The 23,612-nt window shown below is 38.9% G+C and overlaps 1 protein-coding gene across 1 annotated transcript in view; it reads right to left on the reverse strand.

Moving 5' to 3' along the window:
- Positions 1-14,761, reverse strand: part of trpc5a (transient receptor potential cation channel, subfamily C, member 5a) — a 64,593-nt gene extending 49,832 nt beyond the window's left edge. The window contains exons 1-7 of the mRNA XM_026353590.1: positions 14,724-14,761; positions 11,815-11,917; positions 11,204-11,454; positions 5,548-5,664; positions 5,378-5,440; positions 5,129-5,266; positions 4,245-4,451 (exon numbers count right to left, since the gene is read on the reverse strand). Coding sequence (XP_026209375.1) covers positions 4,245-4,451; positions 5,129-5,266; positions 5,378-5,440; positions 5,548-5,664; positions 11,204-11,454; positions 11,815-11,917; positions 14,724-14,756 — 912 coding nt within the window. The 5' untranslated portion in view covers positions 14,757-14,761. The remainder of the gene's footprint in view (positions 1-4,244; positions 4,452-5,128; positions 5,267-5,377; positions 5,441-5,547; positions 5,665-11,203; positions 11,455-11,814; positions 11,918-14,723) is intronic.
- Positions 14,762-23,612: the final 8,851 nt, after the last annotated feature.

The following is a 23,612-nucleotide window of genomic DNA, read 5'->3' on the forward strand; positions in this document are numbered from 1 at the left end:
CACATTTTTCTCTCTTCCTCTCCAGCTAACCCTTCCTGTCCTCTTCTTCTTTACGTCTCGCTCCCCAACCATGTGAAGATGTCTTATTAACCACTGACAGCTCTCACTCCTTTCTTTACTCTCAGTTGCTCTCTAACTCTTTAAGTCTTCTCATTGCGCTGCTCATTTCTTTCTACTGTCTCCTCAGTCTAAATATGACAATGTCTTATTTTTAGCGCTGAGAGTCGCTCCTGCAGTAACCACAACGCCACAGGATGTTTTGAAAAATAAGACTTTCTACTTTCTGTACAAGTCTTGCTCAAATGACTACTCTGCTAGCTGGAGCCAATTATACCTTGCAGCAAGGTGTAGTAGATGGCAGCCAACTTCAGTGCAGGCAGACGGCAGAAGTCAGACTGCAGTCGAGTTTCTGTGAGTCATGTTGCAAGGAAGTATGATGGATATTTAATTAGTGTATTACTGTCTAAGATGTAAAATAGTGAAGGGACATAAACATATGACTGAGCAAAAGATTATTCAGTTCCAATGATTTTTCAATATCTTACATAAGATTGCTAAAGTTGCAAGCTGGTATCCATAATGTATAAACATAATTGTTTTGTAATAAATTATGGATGTAAATTTGTGTGATAGATAATAATTACAGACTATCTACCCTCAGCTGTCCTAGTCCATTATGATCATAGAGTCTGTTCATAAAACATCTGTCTATAAAAATCATTTTGCTAGCTCCAAAGAGGGCTGCACTCTTAAAATGAGCCACTGTGTACAGTATGTCTTGCAGTACTGGAATTCAGTCAGTTGCATGTTATATATATGTTATGTAATGCTTACACCTAGTTTGTTATTAATTTGTGTATCAGCAACAACCTCCTGTTGTAGTTTTTCATTAATAGATCAACTTAAAATGAAAGACATTCATGTTCAAAATGTCATCACATCATCTAATGATTTGTTAGCTCCTAAAATGACAGATAAAAAAAATGTTCATCATTAATCCCCAAGAGGGAAAGTAGTTTGGTTGCCAATGCTCTATTGCAAAAGTTACAAAGTCAGACAGCAGGAAACATACTAAGACATTACCACACATCACTGGACAGAAGAGCCTGCCAGCCACTAAACCAATCTAATAATTAAACTAAATAAAAATGACATGCCTGTAAAAAATGACAAGCATTACAGGTAATAAACATGAGATTAAACCTTTACATTAACAAATCCAAACAGAGCACACGTCAAATCAGGCCTAACAAATTCTCTTGACATAAAGATACCATTAAAACATGATATTCAGAAGTTTCACAGCTGTGAGCACAATTCAAGAATGAATGGGTTATTTTTGTTTCTAGTAAAAAGGAATCAGCTCAATTATACAACAGTACCAACCTTTTTTATACACTTGTTAATCCTCTTTTGGTAATTGGCAGTAATTCTGTTACCCCAATAACAGCATGACAAGTCACTAGTCACCATTTGCCACTTGAAAATCTATTTCACGGTGTTTTTTTAAATCCTGTGTTGGGGTACTGAAGATCCACAAACACACACACCAGCCACCCCAGTCTTTAATGTTCACAGACATAAATAAACTGTACTTAAGCCATTAGGGAAATTGTTTCACCGATGCTCATTGCTCACCAACTGTGAACAGTAATAGTAAATGTCCTGGTCAATATGGAGTTGATGTTTTATTGAATTGTCCATATAAAGTATTTTTTTCTTTTTAGGTTCCCAATTTATATGGTAATGTCAGTTATCTCTGCCTCCTATCTATATATCATTTATATATGATATCATCACCTCTATCACAACTACACAAGGGCAAATAGGCAGTTGTCATCGTTCTCTTCACGTCTATCACGCATCCTATTCACCTCAAGGTTTTTCATTACATCTACTAGGGAAAAGACACACCTCATCGTTCCTCTCATCGTTTCCCGCCTTGCTTCATCTTTGTTCACCATGCCCAGGGACATTTAGTTCCTCTTCTCTTTATATTGTTTGAAAATTATCCAACTAACAAATTATATCAAGCAAAGTTCAACAGCTACTATGTGTTGAGCACAACAGCAAGTTTATTTACTCCTGACCATAGTGAAAGTATTTACCTGTCAAATAGAACTCTACTGAATCTACCTGTAATCTCAAAACCTTTGGAAAGGTGAACTGTTATTGGCTAAAAGAGAATTTAAACAGTGCAATAAACCCACTTTATTAAACTCTATGGTTATTACATTACATTTACGTTACTCTTAATTTTATCAGAAACAATGGACAAGTCTTTTACTAGGACAAACTATAGAAATCTGTGACTGGTTGTTTAGGCAAATTGACAGCTCTTTCATTCTTCATTTAAGTTGCTGAGTCATCATTTGAATCATCATTCTGAGTAATGATAAGGATGGGTTTTTCTTTTTTCTTTTACGAAAACCACAAATCTATAGTGCAAACTCCTTCAGTGTTTGCCCCTGTGATCTTTTCTACTTTGTCTACGCTGTCTAGCACTTGCTCTGTCTTCCTTCTTCAGATCTTTACCTTTGTCACTTCTGGGACTCAAGAGAGAGAAAGCGCTTCACTTCCTGCTCCTATGTCTCCCTGTCTCCCTCATCTACGTACCATCCTGTGGTTGCTGTCATTCCCCTCTCCTCCCCCTGCTCCGTCCTTTTACTCCTGCTTTCATCTGACTGGCAGTATCCCTCTGTCTCAGAAAACTGGAAACAGCAGGGAACAGACAGGCGGACAGACGGAGTGAGACGGAGAGAGATGGAGATCACCTTGGGCTTTTCGAACTCAGTTGTTTTCTAGCTCAATCCCATCAAATCTCTATCTCTTACTTGCTCATGTGCTTGTTTGATCCCTCTAATTCTCTATTCTTTTTCCTGTATGCCTATTAAATCTGCTTTATTCACTTTGTATGAGCTCACACTTTTCCAGCTCATGCTTTCACTGAGTCCTATTCTTTTGTTCACTGTCCCATCCACCCTTACTTCTATTGTTTGTACCTTACCCGCTCCCTAAACCTCCCTGTGCTTGCCTCAGTCAGATTCTATAGCATGCTTTCTCTTGTATTCTCACTCTCTTCTGACAAGTCCCTCAAGGAGAGTGACTAAGTCCTTCAAATCCTCAAAGACAAGGAAATTGTGTACTGCAGAATTGTCTGTGCAGGCGCATGTGTTACGTGAGACATAACTAGGGCAGCAGATTGAAATGTCCATTATCCTCAAATGGCTGCAGATCTAATTCCTATACCACAATGCCAATCAACATTAATAGCAATGTTGCTAATGTGTACAGTTTGAGACTTGTTGGCCTAACCTGCAGTTCGCAAAAAACCATACCAGCTTTTTTGCGTATTGATATTTAGTATACTAGCAACTTAAATATATACATTTGGTATTTAAGTCTTCTAGTTTATCCAGCATAATTGCATAAATAGGACTGGCATAGTAAAATGTGGAAACTTGTGTTTAGCATTTTTATATCTTACATGTTGGTAATACATTTTAAAATTTGATCTGACTATGTCACATTATGAGTAAAATTCTCACCAATGTTAGGATATTGACATCATAACTATAGTTATGATGAGAAAATTAATATGAGAAAATTATGTATATAATATTTAGGATTTAGTAAAATTCAGTGTAGATTTTTTATGTATAGTTAAGCATGGCTTATAGCATTTAGCATATTAGCACGTATATTACCATTTGAACATGCAGTCAAAAAATATATAATGTTTAGTACATTTACTTACTAGCAAGTACTGTTGTTAACAGAAAATATACATATGGCCATTTGGCTTAGTAATATATATTTAAAGGTTTTCTTGCTAAATACTTCACTATTAATAAAATTGGATGACAGTTAAACAGTTCAAAGTATTTTGCAAATGTGCCCATATATACTGTAAATACGGTGGCTATATCTGTTTCCTTTACTTTACTCTACTTGATAAACAACCTTTACACAACAATAATATATACCACTATACACACAGAAGCACACACTAATACTATACTTTTCAGCCATTATGTCAAGTGAACAACCAAACTCTGCTTTAGAAGCAGAAGAAGTTTTCAGTAACTAACGAAGGAAAAACTTTTGTTTCCGCAGTTTGTTTTTGTTTTTTGCCTCATTTGATGAATCTGGGGAGAATTTCAGAACCACAAGAGTTTAAGAACAAAAATAAATTAAAGGTTTTATTCCTGCAGGAACAAATAGACTAGATGCTGAGTCCCTACCTCTTTTTGGTGGTATTTGATGGCTAGTTTAAGCTTGGCCAGGTCGTGGCACTGTCTGGGGTCCAGTTCCTCGCTCTGGTCATTGTCTCTGTGGTTCAGAATAGTTTCCAGTTCTCTAGAACTCCTGGCCTGATCTAGAAGATCCTTGGCAAAACGTTTGCACTGTTGCGATAGCTCCTCATATTCTTGACGAAACTCATTCTCCACCTGAGAAGAGAAAGATATTACAGGTTATGAGAGAAATAAAAAGCTATTTTATGATAAGTGATTAGCAGTCCATAACTTTGACTTTCATGATTCTATTCTATCTCCAGGTCACAGAGCGTATTGAGCTGAAGAAATGATTAAATAGTTAAATCATGTAAAATAGCTATGTTATTTTGTGGCTGCGGAGCAGTGTTAGCCCTAAAGTCACATAGTAACTTGTAGTAACTTTTAAGGGAAGGAAGCACTAACCATTAACACAGATTTACATACAGTGTCAATTATATTGGGTGCTGCTGCTTGCACAGACGTTTTACCTGCCCATCGACTTTAGGATGTGGCATGCCTCCAGTAGTATTCACTTAAGGTCTTAGAGAATCAGTGCCAAGGAGGACTGAAGCTGCTCTGAAGGCACCTGGTGGATCAGTACTTCATGGTGACACTTTAATTTGGTGTCTCATTTAATTGAACAGAAAGCTGTGTACTGTCAAAATCAAAACTGACAGAAAATCACAAGGCTAATCCCAGCCTAGTCCAAATATGCCACTGAACAACTCACTGTAAAACAGACTAGCTTGCATTTTTTTATATGACGATAATAAACTGCCAGAGGAACCGTGTATCTGTAACAAACATCCTATGTCAGGAAACACACAGTCAAAAGGCATCACTGTCCATACCTTACTGAGTTCTTTGAGTTCCCAGCCCAATCTGAAGGCAGTGAGGATGGGGTCTTCACTGGAAAGTGCAATTAGAGAGGGTGAGGCCAGAGCCTTGTAGATGTTGAGTCGAGAGCGTGAATGTCGTAGGCTGTCGACCTACACAAGAAGACACAGAGATGGTTAAATGCCAAATATTACTCAGTGTTCAAATATTAATTCGTGCAAACCAAAAACAAGTCATTCATTGCCAGAGAAACAATCACTTACCTCTGAACTGGAGACACACTCAACACAATCACACCGTATCTGGTGCGGTCTGGGAATTGTGACCTACACAGAACAAGGCAATAAAAGACCATCACAGCTAGCATGCAGTTCAACAAAACATTTTTCACTGTAATTAAACCTCAATGTATGAATTATCATAGTGTCATCACCTTCCGCTGTACAAGTAGTTTGATGATTTCGTAGTTGTTGGTGTGAGCAGCGAGCATGATGGGAGTGATGTCTGGGGTGAACTCTGAAAACTGGCTGTCCATCATCAGTGAGGGAACCTGGGGGAAGACAAATACAAAGGTGTCTTACGATGTACTTTAAGGAATCACCAACATCTTCTAGGTAGAAAATACAGATGTTTTATAATCCAGACTCAGCTAAGGATTTTGGTAAAACAGAAAAAAAAAAGTTTTTTTATTGTGAAATTAATAAGCCCCGATTCAGCTCTACATGTGGCACTGTTACATAACTGAAAGCAAAAGACAAATTAACCAAAATGATGAATCAAATTAAAGTCAGTTGAATAAGATTAAAATAAATTAAATTAGCGTAAAGTATTCAAGAAGACATTTCCTGCTTGCTTCAGAGGTACAGTTATATAAAGTCACATCAGCACCTAAACTCATTATGTCCCTCATTGACGTGACTCTGAACACCTGCTGCAGTTTGAGAAAAACAGGAAGTATTTTATGACTAGGTGAAAACCGGAAGAACATAAGTAAATGAGCCAAAGAGATTTACTACAAATTGTGTGCCCTTCAGTAACTTGAGACATTTGGATCAATTCTCCCACCTTTGTAGAGCAACCATTAGAGCCATTGATTTCTGTACAATATGAAAACCTATTAGCAGACACTTAAATGTTTTTACATTGTGTAAAGCAAAACATCAAACATTAAAACCTACATTATTCCTGTCAAAGTTCCATTTTCATTATAAAATAACAGTGCAGACTTGGAGGAGCAATAAATGCCCTGAAAGCTGATCTGTGCTTTCCAACCAATCTCATTTAATCTTCATTGCCAAGCTAAGAAAAAGACATAACTACAACTTAATAATAACAACAAAAAGGACACTGACAGCAATTCTGCTAATTGATTTCCATGCAACACAGACAAAAACCAGTGACTGTCTAGAATGGAAGGAATAACAAGGAAGTACAGTATTTAATGATCAAAAAATAGAGACGACCAAGTATTTAAGTTTGATCCTGCTAATTCCTGCATGACCTCTTCAATTAAGGGGTCCTGACCCTGAGGTAGAGAACCACTAGCACCTCTAGCAGCAACTTTCTGGACCCTCTGCTGGTTGTCTGGCAACCCCATGGACGATGAAGCTACCAGTCATAAGTACTGGATCCTAGAAAATGATTTCTGTCTCAGTGGTTTGTTTTTCAGTAATAACAACAGGATAAACTCAGATGGTCTAATGCAATCAATTTTAGAAGCAGCCTAAACTATGTCTTTATAAAACTGAACTATATGAGCTTAAAAATCACAAGCTATATTTTTTGTATGTCTACTTCATGTCCATTAGGAATATTTCTCTGTAAACCAACCTTATGGCTGCCCACATGATTGACAGTTGTTGACAAAAATACTAATAAAGACATCTTTGTTACAATGGCATTTTAGAGGTCAAACTATTTATTATAATGCTAAATCAATGCTAAATTAAAATGGGTCTGTTAATGTGTTACCAGTTGAGAAATAAAAACTAAAATCTGTTTGCAAGTCCCAAAACATAAAACATTCAAATTCTATGGTACTGGCAAACACACACACAAGCCTGACTACAAGACATCAGAAGAAGCAGTGAGAGGACCAGACTTGAGGAAGAGGAGGGAACGAGGGAGGAGTGAGGAGTGAGGAGTGAGGAGTGGCGCAAACACGTGTGGATTTGCTTTCATCTCTCAGTGGGAGAACGCAGCATAGTGCTTTTCCTCATCCTTCTCATCTTATCTTTAGTCACTCTCTCCATCTTCTCTTCTCTGCCTTTCACTCAGCTCACCTTTTTCCACCTCTGTCTACTACATTTCCCCGTCTCCTTCCACTTTGTCTCATCTTTTTTTACACTCTTTTCTTCATTGTGTGTTTACTTTTCCTCCTCTATCTTTCCTTGTCTATCCTGCCATCTTTTCTTTCCATCTGCTTCCTCTCCCCTTATGTCTCGCTCCTTTCCCTTATCTCATCTCTCCTCTCCTCCACCACCACCTCTCTCCCCTTCTCCCTCCTGCCAAAACCTTTTTTCCTCATTTGATCTCTCCCTCTCTCTCCCCCTCTCTTTTTATCCTGGCGTGATAAGTAGTGTGAGAACAGCTGCCATGGGCTGGGCATCACACACTGATTAAAGAGATAGGGACAGAACACACACACACGTGTGCACGCACACACACACAGGGATCTGGGATAGTTTAACTGGAACAGTATTTTTATTTTAGTTGATGTTTTTATTTGATTGATTTTTTAAATGAAAGCAGATAAGATCTAAAATAATTTTCAACAAGATTTTAATTCATCACAACCTTCCAATGAGGAAGGCTGCTCAGAACATACTTTGCCCAAATTAGAAGCAGAATTATAAAATTCAAATATTTTCAGCCAAACCCTTAGGAGTATTTTCAGAGAGCAGATCCAGAATAGATCAGTGATCACCTCTCTCTGTTACAGTGAAAAACAACAGTATAAAGCAAATATAAATCTATAGAATAGTAAATATTTGTGGTGGGAGCAATGTTTGCATTCAGTATTAACCGACCTGTAGACATAGTGACACAGTCTAGGAACCAACAGCAGTAAACTGGGACCCAACTGTGTATGACTGAATATATTTTGGCCAGGCCAGTAGGTGGATGTACATAAATCTCACACTTTAAGACGTAGTTTATTTCCAAACAAAAACCTGTTTTCTAAATGTCTCCCTTTGTCCTGCATTTATAAGACACTTTTATCTAAAGCTTTGATCTAATTTGTCTCTGAATTACCCATCAATACACCAATAGCAGCAAGCTACCATGGTATCAACAGGACTAATCACTGTGAACAATCAAGTGTGTCACTCAAGAACAGTTTGACATGTGGACAAGTGAAGCCAGGGATCAAACCACCGAACTGCTGAGCTATTTTCTAATCAGCAGTCAAATGCTTTTTGTATATCGAAAGAGGCCTGAGGGAAAAAACATAAAGACTGCAGATCAACCAGTCCCTTAAAGTTATATAAAAGAAATCAATAAACACTAAAGCCACAGAAGGTTTTTCTGCAAATGATGTTTTTCTGATCCTAATTAATAGACTTTCATCATGATTGATGTTTTACTATTTAGTTTTTTCAGTTAAAATAAATATAGACAGTACAAAATTAAATAAAACTGAAAGATTATTTTTTGTGAGCACAAGTTTGTATTCTCACATCTACAGACACACTGAAACGTTCTTTTACATGCACAGTTAAAAACAACCAAAAATGATCTTCAACTACAGCAACACACACCCAAACACAGGCAAGCTTAATCTTCCCCCCCCCCCCCCCCCACCACCACACACACACACACACACACACTTCTCACATCAAAGGAAAGTTAGAGAGGGAGCCAGCCACCCTCATCTGCATAGCACTCTCTCTATAACCAACCATTTCTCTACCACTGCACCTAGTTCCTTCGCTCTCTGTCCATCTGGTTTCCTTCTCTTCATGTCCTGCACTTTTTTCCTTTTTTAATTTGGCTTTGATTCAGTGTGACCATCTCTCTTTCTGTCTCTCAGTTTTCCATCCTACAACCAAATCTTCATCTCCTCCTCCTATTAATTTCTGTATGCTCAGGGCAAAGACCTTCACATGTCATCACCCTTTCCATGTTTTATAAGCTCCTTTTTTATTTCCTTCCTCCCATTGTGGCCTTGTTGCCTCAATACTTCCATTTCTGATGAACTAGTGACGTAGAAAACTGCATTTGGTCGTAGTTAATCATGGAGTAGCAGAAGAAAAAAGCGAGAGAATGACAAAAGGGATGGGAGGGCAGATAAAAAAAAAAGGAGCAACGGAGGAGGATGAAGAGAGAGAGAGGTAATAAAAGAGAGAGGGGGAGTCAGATTGAGTCAGATGGAGAGGGATGGCAGAAAAGTCAACAGTTTTGCTCGCCAAGAGAAGATAAAAGGCATTGCCTCTACCTGTCAGCTGAGAAAGAGCAGCTTAGAAAACACAAACATGCATTCAGTTCTTAATATAGGGATTAAACGCAGACACACACACGGACAGCTACACTTACAGAGTTTATTAGATTGTATATTGTTTAAAATTGTAGTAAAAGTACTATAAACTAGGCTACTTGGTTAAGCTAAGGCAAAACAAATGTGGTTTAGGTTAAACTATTGATTTACCAACTGTTGCTTTTCATACTCTCAGCTGCTAAAAGTAATAATAATACATATCAACCTATTGTCAGGTGCAGCTTGCTCCTAATAAAGCATATTAATTATGGGCATGATAACGCCCATTTAATGGGGTGATAACATTACAACTAACTGGTCAACATGAAGAGCTTTTGTGCTACAACCAGCATGAATCTGAACCATAAGGAGGGAACCTCCCTCTCAGTGTACACTTAGATATTAGCATCCACTGGTTCCTGAGCTCACTAGTGTGTTTGTTTATGTTACAGCAGTGGAATATTCTGCAAAGGCCACATCAATCACCAGACCTGAATCTAACTGAGCATGTATTTCTCTTGCTGAAGGCAAAGCTGAGGGCAAAACATCTCAAACCAGCAGACTTACAAGTATTACAACTAAAATCAGGGATCTTTCATAAAATTCCTATGTGGTTCATACAGTATTTACAGCCTAACCCTTAAATCAAAGCGGGCAATCTGCAGTTTGAGCACATCTTGACTGTTTCATTTCACATCCATTGCAGCCATATTGAGCAAAAATTCTGTCACCTGATTAACATTTTAGATTTTAACAACTAAACCACTTTGTCTTATTTAACTCTATAGGTGGTAAATGAAAACATTTTTTCAATAGATGTGGTAAAACTGAGAGAAAGTGAAAAAATTGGTAGAAGAGAAAAAGAGAGTAAGTGCAGATTAAAGCAACAGTAAAACAGAAACATAGCAAGAACAGATTTGTTCCCATCCTCGTCCAACTGAGAGGCGACCAAAACCTTCCCACAATCCTCTGCTTCGGCCAAGGGTTGGTTGTCATGGTGACATGAAACCTCGCTGCCTCGGGTCCAGGAATTAATGTACAAGAAGAAGTTTGATTTGTTTGTTTTCCATTTCTCCTTGTTGCCTGTCCTATGTCTCTCTTCTCTCTTTTCCTTTCCAATTTTGCTCACTGTCTTTACCTATTTACCCCCACTTCCCCCCACCGTGTACTCTCATTTGAATCTCTCACACTCTTTCACTTCCTCTCATTGACTCTCTCCTCCTCGATACCCCTGAACACCTACACACAACTAAACTGTGCAACATGTTCTTTTGCTCTCTGTCTCGCACACAAATGCAGCAAGCAGACAAATATACAGCCTCTCTCTAAATCCTATTTCACAGTGCATCTATAAAACGAGCTGTTTAATTGTCCTTCTCTCAGCAGAATGTGGCATGGAGCATTACAATGAATGGATGTACTACTCATTATCACACACACACACACAGACACACACATACATTAAAATGGAAAAATATACACAGGTGCACATTCATGGACGAGGAAATTCAAACACGTGCATGCATGAATGCGTCTGGATGCAACAGATTAACATACATCAGTGGAGTTCTTGCTCTGTTTTTTGTTTGAACAAACAGACTTCCACACACACCTGTTTCTCTCCGCTGGGCCTTCTGTGCGACAGCAGCAGCTCCACGGCGCCTACTACCTCCTTCCTGATGGCATAGAGCAGGGCGTCGCCCGTGTGGATGCCGTGGTCAAGTAGGAGCTCCATGATCTCCAGGTTCTCGTTCTCGATGGCAATGAGGAGCGCACTGCGGCCCAGTGGATCCAGACAGTTCACGTCCATGTTGTAGTAGACTTCAGCCTCACGGAGGGCATGTTTGACTCCTGCATAGTCGCCTGGAGAAAAGAAGGAGGAAGGGTTGATTGTTGAAAGATCAGACAGGTTGTTGAAGCTTTTCCACTTTATGTTTTCTCTTCATACAGAGGCAATGAATTTTACTTTTACGTCAACACTGAATAAGAAAATAAAGTCAAATAAATAAGACAGAATTAAATAATGCTAAGTTGAACAAGTCCAGGATTTTTAAAAATGTGACTAGGCATCCCCTCAGACCAAACTGAGGGGAATGTTGAAGTGCAAGTCACACAGGATCTAAAAACATGTGTATTGCGTACTCATAAAAGTCGACCACCTTGTCTGCCATCTGTGATCTTTAGATGGACAAATGCACAGTGGTGGAGGGTTGAGTATGTTACCTTTCTCCACAGCGGTGAGGTAGGCTCTCTCCTCAGCAGACAGCTCCACTTCAGCCCGGACAATCTGAAGTGGGATACGGTCACGGTACGGCGAGTATGTCGCCTAAAAGACCAGACAAACAGCAACGTGAAGTAAGGCGCATGGGAAAAAGAAAAACATACAGTATTGACAGTTTTCTCCTGGTCTTAACTCAGATGTGTGATATATCAAAGGTTTACTGTTTACTGAGCGAGCATACAGTATATGGTATGGTATATACAGTGAGGGAAAAAATTATTTGAACCCCAGCTGATTTTGTAAGTTTGCCCACTAACAAAGAAATGATCAGGCTATAATTTCAATGGTAGGTTTATTTGAACAGTGAGACACAACAATGACAAAAAAAATCCAGAAAAATGCGTTTCAAAAAGAGTTATAAATTAATTTGCATTTCCACGAAGGAAAGAAGTATTTGATCCCTTCGAAAAACGTGCTTTAGTACTTGGTGGCAAAACCTTTGTTGGCAATCACAGAGGTCAGCCGTTTCTTGTAGTTGGCCACAAGGTTTGCACATTTCTCAGGGGGGATTTTGGCCCACTCCTCTTTGCAGATCCTCTCCAATGTTTGGCAACTCGAACCTTCAGCTCCCTCCACAGATTTTCTATGGGATTAAGGTCTGGAGACTGACTAGGCCACTCCATGACCTTAATATGCTTCTTCTTGAGCCAGTGATTTGTTGCCTTAGCCGTGTGTTTTGGATCATTGTCATGCTGGAGTACCCAACCACGACCCTTTTCAATGCCCTGACTGAGGGAAGGAGGTTCTCACCCAACATTTGACGGTACATGGCCCCATCCATCCTCCCTTTGATGCGGTGCAATTGTCCTGTCCCCTTGGCAGAAAAACACCCCCAAAGCATAATGTTTCCACCTCCATATTTGACAGTGGGGATGGTGTTTTTGGAGTCATAGGCAGCCTTCCTCCTCCTCCAAACACAGCGAGTTGAGTTGATGCCAAAGAGCTCGATTTTGGTCTTATCTGACCACAACACTTTCACCCAGTCTTCCTCTGAATCAGTCAGATGTTCAGTGGCAAACTTCAAACGGGCCTGTAGATGGGCTTTCTTGAGCAGGGGGACCTTGCGGGCACAGCAGGATTTCAGTCCTTCACGGCGTAGTGTGTTACCAACTGTTTTTTTGGTGACTATGGTCCCAGCTGCCTTGAGATCATTGACAAGTTCCTCCCGAGTGGTTCTTGGCTGATTCCTCACCGTTCTCATTATCATTGAAACTCCACGAGGTGAGATCTTGCATCCAGACCAAGGGAGACTGGCAGTTAATTTATGTTTCTTCCATTTGCGAATGATTGCACCAACTGTTGTCACCTTCTCACCCAGCTGCTTGGCGATGGTCTTGTAGCCCATTCCAGCCTTGTGTAGGTCCACAATCTTGTCCCTGACATCCTTGGAAAGCTCTTTGGTCTTGGCCATGGTGAAGAGTTTGGAATCTGGATTGATTGATTGCTTCTGTGGACAGGTCTCTTTTATACAGGTAACGAGCTGAGAGGGCCAATGTCAGCTCGTTACCTGTATAAGATCCACCTGGGAGCTAGAGATCTTGCTGACGGATAGGGGATCAAATACTTATTTCCTTCATGGAAATGCAAATTAATTTATAACTCTTTTTGAAACGCATTTTTCTGGATTTATTTTGTCATTGTTGTGTCTCACTGTTCAAATACACCTACCATTGAAATTATAGACTGATCATTTCTTTGTTAGTGGGCAAACTTACAAAATCAGCTGGGGTTCAAATAATTTTTTCCCTCACTGTATATATAAATATATATGGTTCTCTCTCTTTCTCTGGTTGACTGGTTGAAAAATTAATTTTATTAAAAAGAAGAAATGTTTTGATACAACAAGCCTTCTCTTTTCAGAAATCTAAATACTGGTTTACTGCAGGTTACCCTGCTCACTTTGGATGAAAACTTCAGCACACAAAATCAAACAATTTACAGCAGAAAAGACATGACCAAAGTCAGTAGGATTAATTAACAAATGTCTGAATCAAAGTTCGAGGGACTTCATCTAGTAGTGCAGTGATGAACTATTCCACTGTTGATCAAATTGTTGAACTGAAACAGCCCACACTGCGAAATGCCAGCATGGCTAAAAGTATAAATATTTGATGTGTCACTGTTTGTTTTCAGGCTTAAACAGGCTTATAAGGCAAATAAATCATTTTGTTGTTCATTTGCAAAAATGAAATTCTCTCTCATGTCAGCAAATGGTTATGAGAGGTGTCATTTTACCTGGTGTTGGATACTTTATTTTACAGGTTTGCACTTGAAAACAGAATCACCTGTTATCACTTTAGGGCTGAAAACGGCAGATTACACACTGAGACTGCTGGTGAAAACATGGATTGGGGGGAAGTAATCTTGAGGTTACAGTGATCCACTGTGATACACTCCACTGAACACTGTTGAACCATCAAATAACCTGATTTTGTTTGAGTGAGTGCGTTTTTGCATGTGACATAGTGTACAGGCCAGAGTTAGGTTAGAGTTAGTGGTATCCCTGTAGAACAAAAACCTCTTCCTAGTCTCCTAAAAATCACATTCCTAATTAACGACATGATTACATTTTTGCAAAGACAGAGGTAGAGGTGGATGGCAGGCGTACAGCATGAAGGGTTGTCACATCTCAGACCAGAATTAGGCTGCAAACACTGGCAAACTGAAAGATTGGACATTTATATGCTGAGGTTTAGCATATTTGCAACTGTCATTTTTAGGAGACAGGGTTATTTCAGGTTTAATGCTTTGTTAATGCGTTGATGTTAATGTTTAAGTGAGGGTGAAGATAAAGCCTGCAGAGAATTCATTTAAGTCACGGAGTGTGTTCTTATGAGTGTGTTTGACTCACCTTCTTATAGTACAACTGTGTCATGGGATTCATCTGGCCAGTCTGGAGGAAAAGAGAAGGGAATTACTAAAGAACACCAGGAAGACATGGTGTAAACATGAAGCAAACCGTATGAGAAAGAAAGACATGTGGAAACATATATCAGTAAACTGATGTTTTTCTTCTGTACATTACACAAACTACCGTATTTTCCGTGCTATAAGCTCCGGAGTATAAGGCGCTCAGGTCATTGATTGGTCTAATTTCGAACTTTTTTCACATATAAAGCACACTTGACTAAAAGGCGCGTTAAGCGAAACAAAACAGTCACTCAAACTTTATTCAACGCGTTCACCATAACTACCAAACTTGTTCAGTTGTAAAGCGTGAAAAACAGCAACGGCTTTTAAGTGCACCCTATAGCGCGGAAAATACTGTAATTTATGTTTAACTTAATTAAAAGAATACATTGTTTATTTATTTGCCAAGGTTTTGAGATATGTCTATGTGACAAGTTTGGTGTCTGTAAGTAAGTGAAACTGTGTGTTAAAATCTTGCAATTGCTGCTCCCCTTATGTTTTTCTTTGCTTGAATTCTTTGCTCTGTTCTTTTCCTTCTGAAGCACTTTGTGGCTCATTCAGTTATAAATAAATGCCTTGTACATACACAGTGTTTTTTATTTTATTTTATTTTATTTTATTTTATTTTATGTATTCAGTTATGGTTATTTTATTTATTCAGGGATGATGTGTTGAGAGATCTCTTGTTTTCAGAAACACCACATTCACACAGTACATTCATACCTGGAGACTGCCCAGTACAACCACAATCTGACCTGCGGCCTCCAAGCAGCTCTCCTGGAGCACTTGGGGTCCCACCACAGATGTAGACAAGCTTTTTCACTTCTTATCTGGTCCCACCAGGCTTAGTTTGCCAGTCTGAGGATTGAACCAGTAAAATTACAGCAACAAGCTCCCTGATCTTTAGGCCACCTCCACCCCTAACCAAAGAAAGCGGTCTCCGATGGAAAGCGTTGATAGTGAGGTCTGGATTATTCAGACCAGCTGGGACACTGATTGGGAAGGTACACGTTACTGGCAATTTAGATTTCTTTTTTTTTCTTTTTTTTTTTGAAAACACACACACATGCAACAAAGATACTTCTTCGTTACACTGGGATGTCAGTAGATTCAGTCTTTTAAACTGCTATTTTTCACTTAGACTGTGAACAACTACATCATGTTTTAATTTTAGCCTGGTTTCAGACCTCTCAATCAATGTCCATCTATTAGATCAGTCATTCAGATCCAGGACGACCCTCAGCTGCCAATACAAACTGTGAAGGTTGTTTCTCTGGTTGGGAAATAGCTGAGCCAAACATCAGTGTATAGGTGGACCCAGAGCCAGAAAATGACAACAAGCTTGTACAAGATCAATGGAGCTATACAGACTATGGCAAGTTGACTTTCAGGTTTAAAAAAAACAACTCATCAGCAAGATGGAAATGTCACTCAGTGCAAATTGCTAATGACAAAAACACGAGCCTGTCCAATGGCAAATGGCCAACATGACCAGGATTTCAGACTTCGTAATGAAGTAAAAGGAAGTCAGAATTTAGTCTCACAGATCTCTCATGAGATGTATGTGATCATTTTGTCACAGTAGTATTACATAAAAAATACTACACAATAGAAGTCTGCAAATGAATTACATTTAAAACTGCATTTAAGACTTTAAAAGCCCCGAGTTTACTGGACTGAAGGCTTCAGCCTCACCTTATAATGTCTGGCATTTGAAGACTTGCTGTGAACCACCTGACAGAAGCATTTTTATCTGTTCCTCCAACCTGAAGCTGAACCTCCACAGTCAGAGACGGTGATGGATGACTAGACAGTTGAAGCAGTGCAGATTAGTGACTCTACATACATTCAGCACAATAAACAGCATACAGACCAAGGATAAGCCTCATTCCACAGTATTAGTGGCTCTAGTCTTGTTAATACATATAATCCCCATGAACACTGCCTCCTGGAGAGCATTTAGAAGCTCTGCTTGTTTGTGTGTGTATATTTGTGTAGGTTTTATCATGTTAACTTATTGCACTGTAATTGGCTCGTATTTGTTTATTTAGGAAGTAAGCATTGAAGACAGATGATTTTAATTGTTTTACATTTTCCTAGAAAGTGGGGGATAAATCTTCCAGCAGTAGAAGGCTGCAAAAATGAAAGTAGAAGGAAGAAATACTGCTAACAACCTGCATGTGTCTGTGAGAAAGAAAGAGCTAATTTCTTAAGGTGCTGGTCGAAATACCAGAATAAGGACATAATAACATGTAACATGACATAAAATGGTGAAAAAAGCTGAATAACAAGGTTGATGTGGACTTGCTCTACGAATAAACAGGCTTTAGAGTTGAAGTGAAACTGTAATAAAAGCTCTAGAAATCAACCCAGCTTTAGATTAGATTTTCATTAGTCATGCGTGCTTGGGAAGTAAAACTGGTAGGTTCCAGGAGCAAACTGCAGTCTGCACAGATGCTCATTTCCAGCTGTTTCCTCAGTGGTATAAACACCTGAGGAGGGAAATTAAAGCACAGATTGCATAGTTTAGCATATTTAGCTATAGATCAGTTTGGTTCTTGGGATTTGACTGCCCTCAGTAGGGCTTTGATAGTTGGCTCCATTTTGGATCTGATTCCCTGATGGCAAAACATGCAAATATGCCAAGTTCATACATTCAACCTTTTATCTATTTTTTGAACAGCTGTGTCTGTTACTGATATCAGGCTTGAGCCTTTTTTTTTTCATCAACCACCAACATTCAGATTTCAAAGAGTTCAGATGTATATTTACGTTGTACCTTACTTTTACTATCTTTACTGCAGTCTGCTTTGGAAGAACTGTGTCTTGACCAAAGCTGCAAGTAAAGATTGTCATCGATTAATACACAATATAATAGTAGATCAATTTCCTAAAGCCCATGTCTTAAAAAAATAAACACCCAAGCTTAAGCAAATCAGACCCTAACTTACAACTTCAGATATCATCTCACAGGCAAGTGAAAATTTTGGAATTGAAAGTGTCTAAAAGGGATTGATATCAGTGGGAAATGAAACAATTTAACCCAGTTCCTCAAACACTGAAAGGTTTTATTGGTCTTTTACATACGGCTCCTGTTTGTGACCACCGTGCTGGCTCATCATGGACAAACTCCCAGTGGTGATGACAGATATGCTAATGCCACAGATGTGGGTTAACGCTCAGTCTGACACTGTAAATTGAACGTATTATTGCAGCTGCGATACAGATCTGCATTTCAACAACGCTGTAATTGGTTCAGGGGACGCAGCAGAGAGAGAAGAAACTGCTGATGGAGCACAGAAAGATATTTTTGGAGGCTCTGTCATATGAACATGAAGAATAAAAAAGAAAACACTCTGTACCCTGTATTTTTTTCATTGGTGGGGGATGAGAATAAGCCTAATTTTACAGCTGTGGGACGGTGCTACAGGGTGAATGCAGATGTGACAGAAACTAACAAGAACTAAAGAAATCAGGGACACTGCCTGATGGGCACAGAATAATGCAGTGTTGCACAATGTATGCTTGTGTTTGACAATTGGTAGTTTGACAATAAGCCTTAAGCCTGTAAGCCAGTTACCATAGTAAACTGTGGCCTTTGCAGGAATCCCAGCAAACCTATTGCAACTTCCAAAACATGATCAATGCCTGGTTAAAATATACAAGCTGCACCACCAACTGTGCTACTCATTTAAGACGTGGAAACAAACATGCTTACAGAATTGATTACACTTTTATGAACTATGATGATCAAAGCAAAAGAGCCGATGCTCAATGACAAAGCAGAGGTCATGTAATAATTGAGACAGGCAATAAATAAGATAATCACGTACATCCAGTGTGGGATCAAAACTCGAACTGAAGGTAGATGTCAGACAAAAGACCAGCTCAGTGTACTGGCTGCTTCCAGTGAACTGATTTGAACAAAGCTGCATTTCTATTTAATGCCCCTTTCAAATATGAGAATAAGTCTAGGTTAGGTCTAGGTTGTGACATTAAAGTCACAACAGAAATGCTTATTAGGACAGACATTCAAACATTTCCAACACAAGTTTAATCTTAATGCTGTTGCAGTAACATTATGCTACAGCACAATATGCATGGTATAACTATGCATCGAGAGACTGAACAGAACATGGACATATCTGTCGGCATCATATCTGCACCAGCAGGGTTGGGCGCTAGGGGTCCTGAGCAAAGTTAGAGAGTAAAATTGGACTGAAATCATAATTTCTATTAATTTTATGATGAAGTTTCATTTTCTCATCATAGACAAGAAGAGTGAGGTGAGTTTCTTGCCGGTATCTTGCAGTCAAAGAGCCCTAATGAAGCTGAAAAGAGTAATCTTAAGTGCTGACTCACTGCCCGAGCTGAAGTGTTGCTGGTATTTGAAATCTAAACCAAAGTCCAAACACCAAACTCTTAAAATACTCAAAGGAGCATAATCACTGCAGATAAACAGACTTGTGAATCTTAATTCTGTGAGGTTAAAACACTGGGGCTTCACTGCCAGAAAGATACAGGTCCTAAATCCTGAATCTGAGCATGGAGCCACTAAATCTGTTGTATAACAGAAATCCTCCGATTGAGCGGCTGTCAGGTTATCTGAGCTGGCAGATAGTGGAGAGCTGTCATGGTCAGGAACTGGAGATTTATTGGTCTGAGGGTGATGCAAATGTTTTGCTCCAAATATGTTGTTGTCACCTCAAAGAATGGAGTTTTAAAGGAGGACTTGAAGATGTCTCTGCTGTCAGTGGTCCCTTTATCAGCAGCTGACAGATAAATTAATGCCTCCAGTTACCAGCATTGTCAAGTGGACTGAAAGTACTGACTGAACTGACAAAGGCGGTTTCCATGGTGCTTTGGAGTACACAGTAAGCGTTAGAAGGGGTTATTGACAGTCAGTGAAAGATAAACATCTTTCCCAAAAACTGAAAGAGTGGAATAATGATGCTGATTAAACTCTATTAGCCACATAAGAGACAGGAGGAGAAAGTGTGGCCTCAGCATCTTGTATGTGCCTGACCTTCTCATAATGAGCTGCAGTATGCCATTTCAGATTACTCATTTATTTGCCGTAAATTAATTCACAGCCAGGATGACCTTCCGTGACCAGCAGAGGACTGGACAGACTCAAACTTAAGTGAACTGCTCTGAGCTGGGTTAAACTGAACCAGATAAGATTTGACTGTATTGATTGTACTTTATTTCATCTAATTAGGAGTGAGTGAGTTCCTATAACCAGCGGGTGGGATGGAGGACAGGTGAGGAAGACAAGACCTTATTTAAAGATGGGACAAGTCTTACTTAGGCAAACGTACAAGGGGAATTTTAAGTACATTCAGTGGGTGATTAACTATGTCTGAATGTTCATTTAAATGTTAACATGAAATGAATTTCACAATACAAATCAACTACTTTAGATGTTATGATAATAATACAACCCTGTCTCCTACAAATTATGTTTCTTTACAACTGATGTACAATTGCAAATATATTTTGTAGGGAACATAACTGCAGCCAAATTATGTTCTCTAATAACAATAAACCATTTTTTATCAGAAAATCTAATCTTGCAAGTGTTACTGAAGTTTTTAAGCACCTGGTTAGAATAAGGAAACAATTGCGATCTGGCTTAAAGAAAAAATAAACACTTCACACACTATCTCCACACCTTCACATGTTTATTACATTTTAAACAATGCCACAATCTTTCTGTATCTCTTTTTGTTGTTTACACTTAACTATGAACAGGACTCTGGAGTCAAACTACTACTAGTTGGGTCTGTGGTGTGACAGTGTTCTTTGTACACTTGCCATCGACTCCAACCACCTTCTTGTAACCTCCTTAGAAAATGTCTTAAAGCAAGAAAAAACAAGACAAAGATAAAAAGCAATTAGAACAAAGTTCAAAGACTTCAAATTACCACCGGACACATCTTTTTACTTAAATTATAAAGCAGACTTTGCTCATGGCTAGAAATGATGTTGTTTTTTCTTTTGTAGTTATGTTTATGTACTAAGCTCACAGGACTTACATTTAGTGGATAACACATTTTGGTTCAACATTTTAAATGATGACACTGACCTAAAGCAGGTATTACTTTGAGTGGTGTTTATTTCACCAAATGATTGACACATCAACTTCCTCCCAAGTTGATGTTGTTAACAGCAACAACCAGACATGCATCAGTAAATGTTAGCACAGTCAAACAGTACATTTTTGGTCCATACGGTGATACAGTGACATGAAACTCTACAAAGCCAAGGGCAGCTGAAATTCAAAACATAAACCTGCTGTGCAGTCATCACTTTAAGAAAACAATTAACATTATCAAACTAAAGAAATCTCCATTTTGGCAGCTTGAGCAGAAAATATGAGACAAAGAACATGATCACCAGCACTTTGTACAACTCCATCAACTTTTATCCCCTCTGTGTCCAAGAAACGGCGCTTCCTGGAAAAGCAAATATGTTGCCAGTCAACATAATCCATTTAACAATTATGTTCACTGCTAAATCTATACAGCGAAACATATATAAAACATCCATCCATGCATCCAGAATAAAGACGCTTTGTCATGAGATTATATTTTGTAATTTGTTATTCTTTTATTGGGAGCATGTGTGCTACCAATGAGTAAACCTTTTCTTACGCCTAGAGGAAACCTTTTTTTGTAATTCTTTAAACATATACAGGTTTATATACATAATGTTTATAAATATTTGAATAAATATTTTCACTTTGTCAGATGCATAAGTTAACATAAAAATAAAATGCAGTGTGTAAATCATTTTTCTTTCATCCTGCAACGCTCTTCTGTGAAACACTTCATGGCTGTTTTGTCAGCTAAGCCGTACAGTAAAAGGTATTTTTATGCGTTCCAGTGCAAACATTGTGAAACGGGAGGATGCTGTGTTCCCAGAGAATCTAAAGCTTTAAAAACTTCTGACACATTTAGACCGTGTGTTTACTATTGCATTGCATGGCTCTTGCTAACACTTTGCTAAGTTGTGTTTTTTTCAGTAAGGAATGCAGAAAGAAACTGCTCATTCTGCAGCAGAGAAAAGACTCGTGTTAAATTTAAAACAAAGCAATGGTGTATTTTCCAGCTTATAACTCAGGGTCTTACACTTGTATCTTGAGGTCAAAGTAAACAATTGGGGCTTATTTTCTTCAGTTCCTGCAAATAGCAGCTTCACTTAACCTTTCGTCATTTGGGAGAAGCTTTGCTGTGGGTGCATCTGCAGCCCTGCGGTTTCACATGGAGTTGACCTTTGATCTCCTTTCTTAATTCAATTCAATACATTCACTTTATTTGTGAAGAATAATCTAGAGATTAAAATCATTAACTTTTCTAAACAGAAGAGGAGCACACATCTTAGTCTTATTATTATTATGCTGTGTAGAAAACACAACAGTGTCCTGCAGTGGTGGATAAGATAGGGATCTGCTTACAGCTCCAGGTTATGCAGCCGAGGCTCTGTTGATGCCTAAATTATGTGGACTAGATTAGATTGTATGGATGAGATTAATTCTGCAGTGGCTGATGGGTACTTGCTGGAATGCAGATGCGCTTTAGAGCTGCACTCTAAGGGAGAATTTATGCTGACGGCTTTACAATGCTTCACTGACTGTGGTACAGCATTGCAGATAAACTCCCTGCTTGGCTCCTATCTCACTTCATCGCTCCCTCTTTCACAAGTTTTGGGTATAGCAGGACTCATTAACTCAATTTCTTCTTCTTCTTCTTCTTCTTCCCTTCTTCAATTTCTCCATGGCTAATAAAATCTTTTTCCACATTCATCATTAATTCCCTCTCCCTCCTTCAAATTAGCTGTTTATGTAAAAGATAAACAGCTAGATACAGATAAGCAGTACAACAGATGTAATGCAGAGGGCATCTAACTAAGACCCAGAATTTCTCTAAACATTTTTTTTTTGAAGGCGCTGTATGTGAGAACACAAACATCCAAGTCCAGTCCAGTGATGTCCAATGGAGTCCATGTGTGTGTTTTGCTCATCTTGGACAGTTACTACGTTCATCAAACCTGAGTTTACAATCCAAAATGACACCTGGAAATTCAGATCCACTCACTGCCTCATTTTCCTATGGTCAAGATTGATAAATTATACATTATGGAGAGATGCATTATAGCTCCGTCCAGCTGTAATGAAAAATTGAAACTGAGACTAATTAATTTCCCTCCCGTCCCGTCCTGTCCTGTGTCCCTTTTAACTGTCCCTATCTGCCCTTTTCTCTTCTCTCCTGCCTGGCTTTCCACCTGCATTTTATGCATGTAGCTAGAGTATTTGTAACCACTCTATATTTATCTTTCTTCTTATCTCCCTTCTTCAGAGATCTCTCTCCAGCATGAACATCCTCGCCTTTCCCTCCTTGTATCTTTCAAATTTTCTGCTCTATTTTCTGCCTCTTGTTTCTATCACTTCTCCTTCTCCTCTAAATTCTCATCTTTCCTCTCCTTCCATCTCATTGCCTTTTCTTGCTCTCCCTGTCTTGTTTTCCCTTTGGCTGTAGTAGAAACAATTCTCTCTGACTCTCCACATCTGCCCCTCTCTTTTCTGCTCCTGCATTTTTTAAACACTGAGCGTTGTTTACAGTGAGTGTAAATAGTCAGAGCTGCATTATCATACTGAGCTGCTTGCTTTCTGAAAAATCCATGGCTGAATATTCTTAAGATGTACAAATCCTGTGTTGCCAAACATAATATGCAACCTACAAATGGATGTGCAGGAGGTCAATGCCCCCCAGTGATTCAAGAAGTTGAGAAAGGAACTTTATGCACGAGCCACAGTCAGACACAACCC

Source organism: Anabas testudineus, chromosome 18 (genome assembly GCF_900324465.2).
Source record: "Anabas testudineus chromosome 18, fAnaTes1.2, whole genome shotgun sequence".
NCBI classification, from domain to species: domain Eukaryota; kingdom Metazoa; phylum Chordata; class Actinopteri; order Anabantiformes; family Anabantidae; genus Anabas; species Anabas testudineus.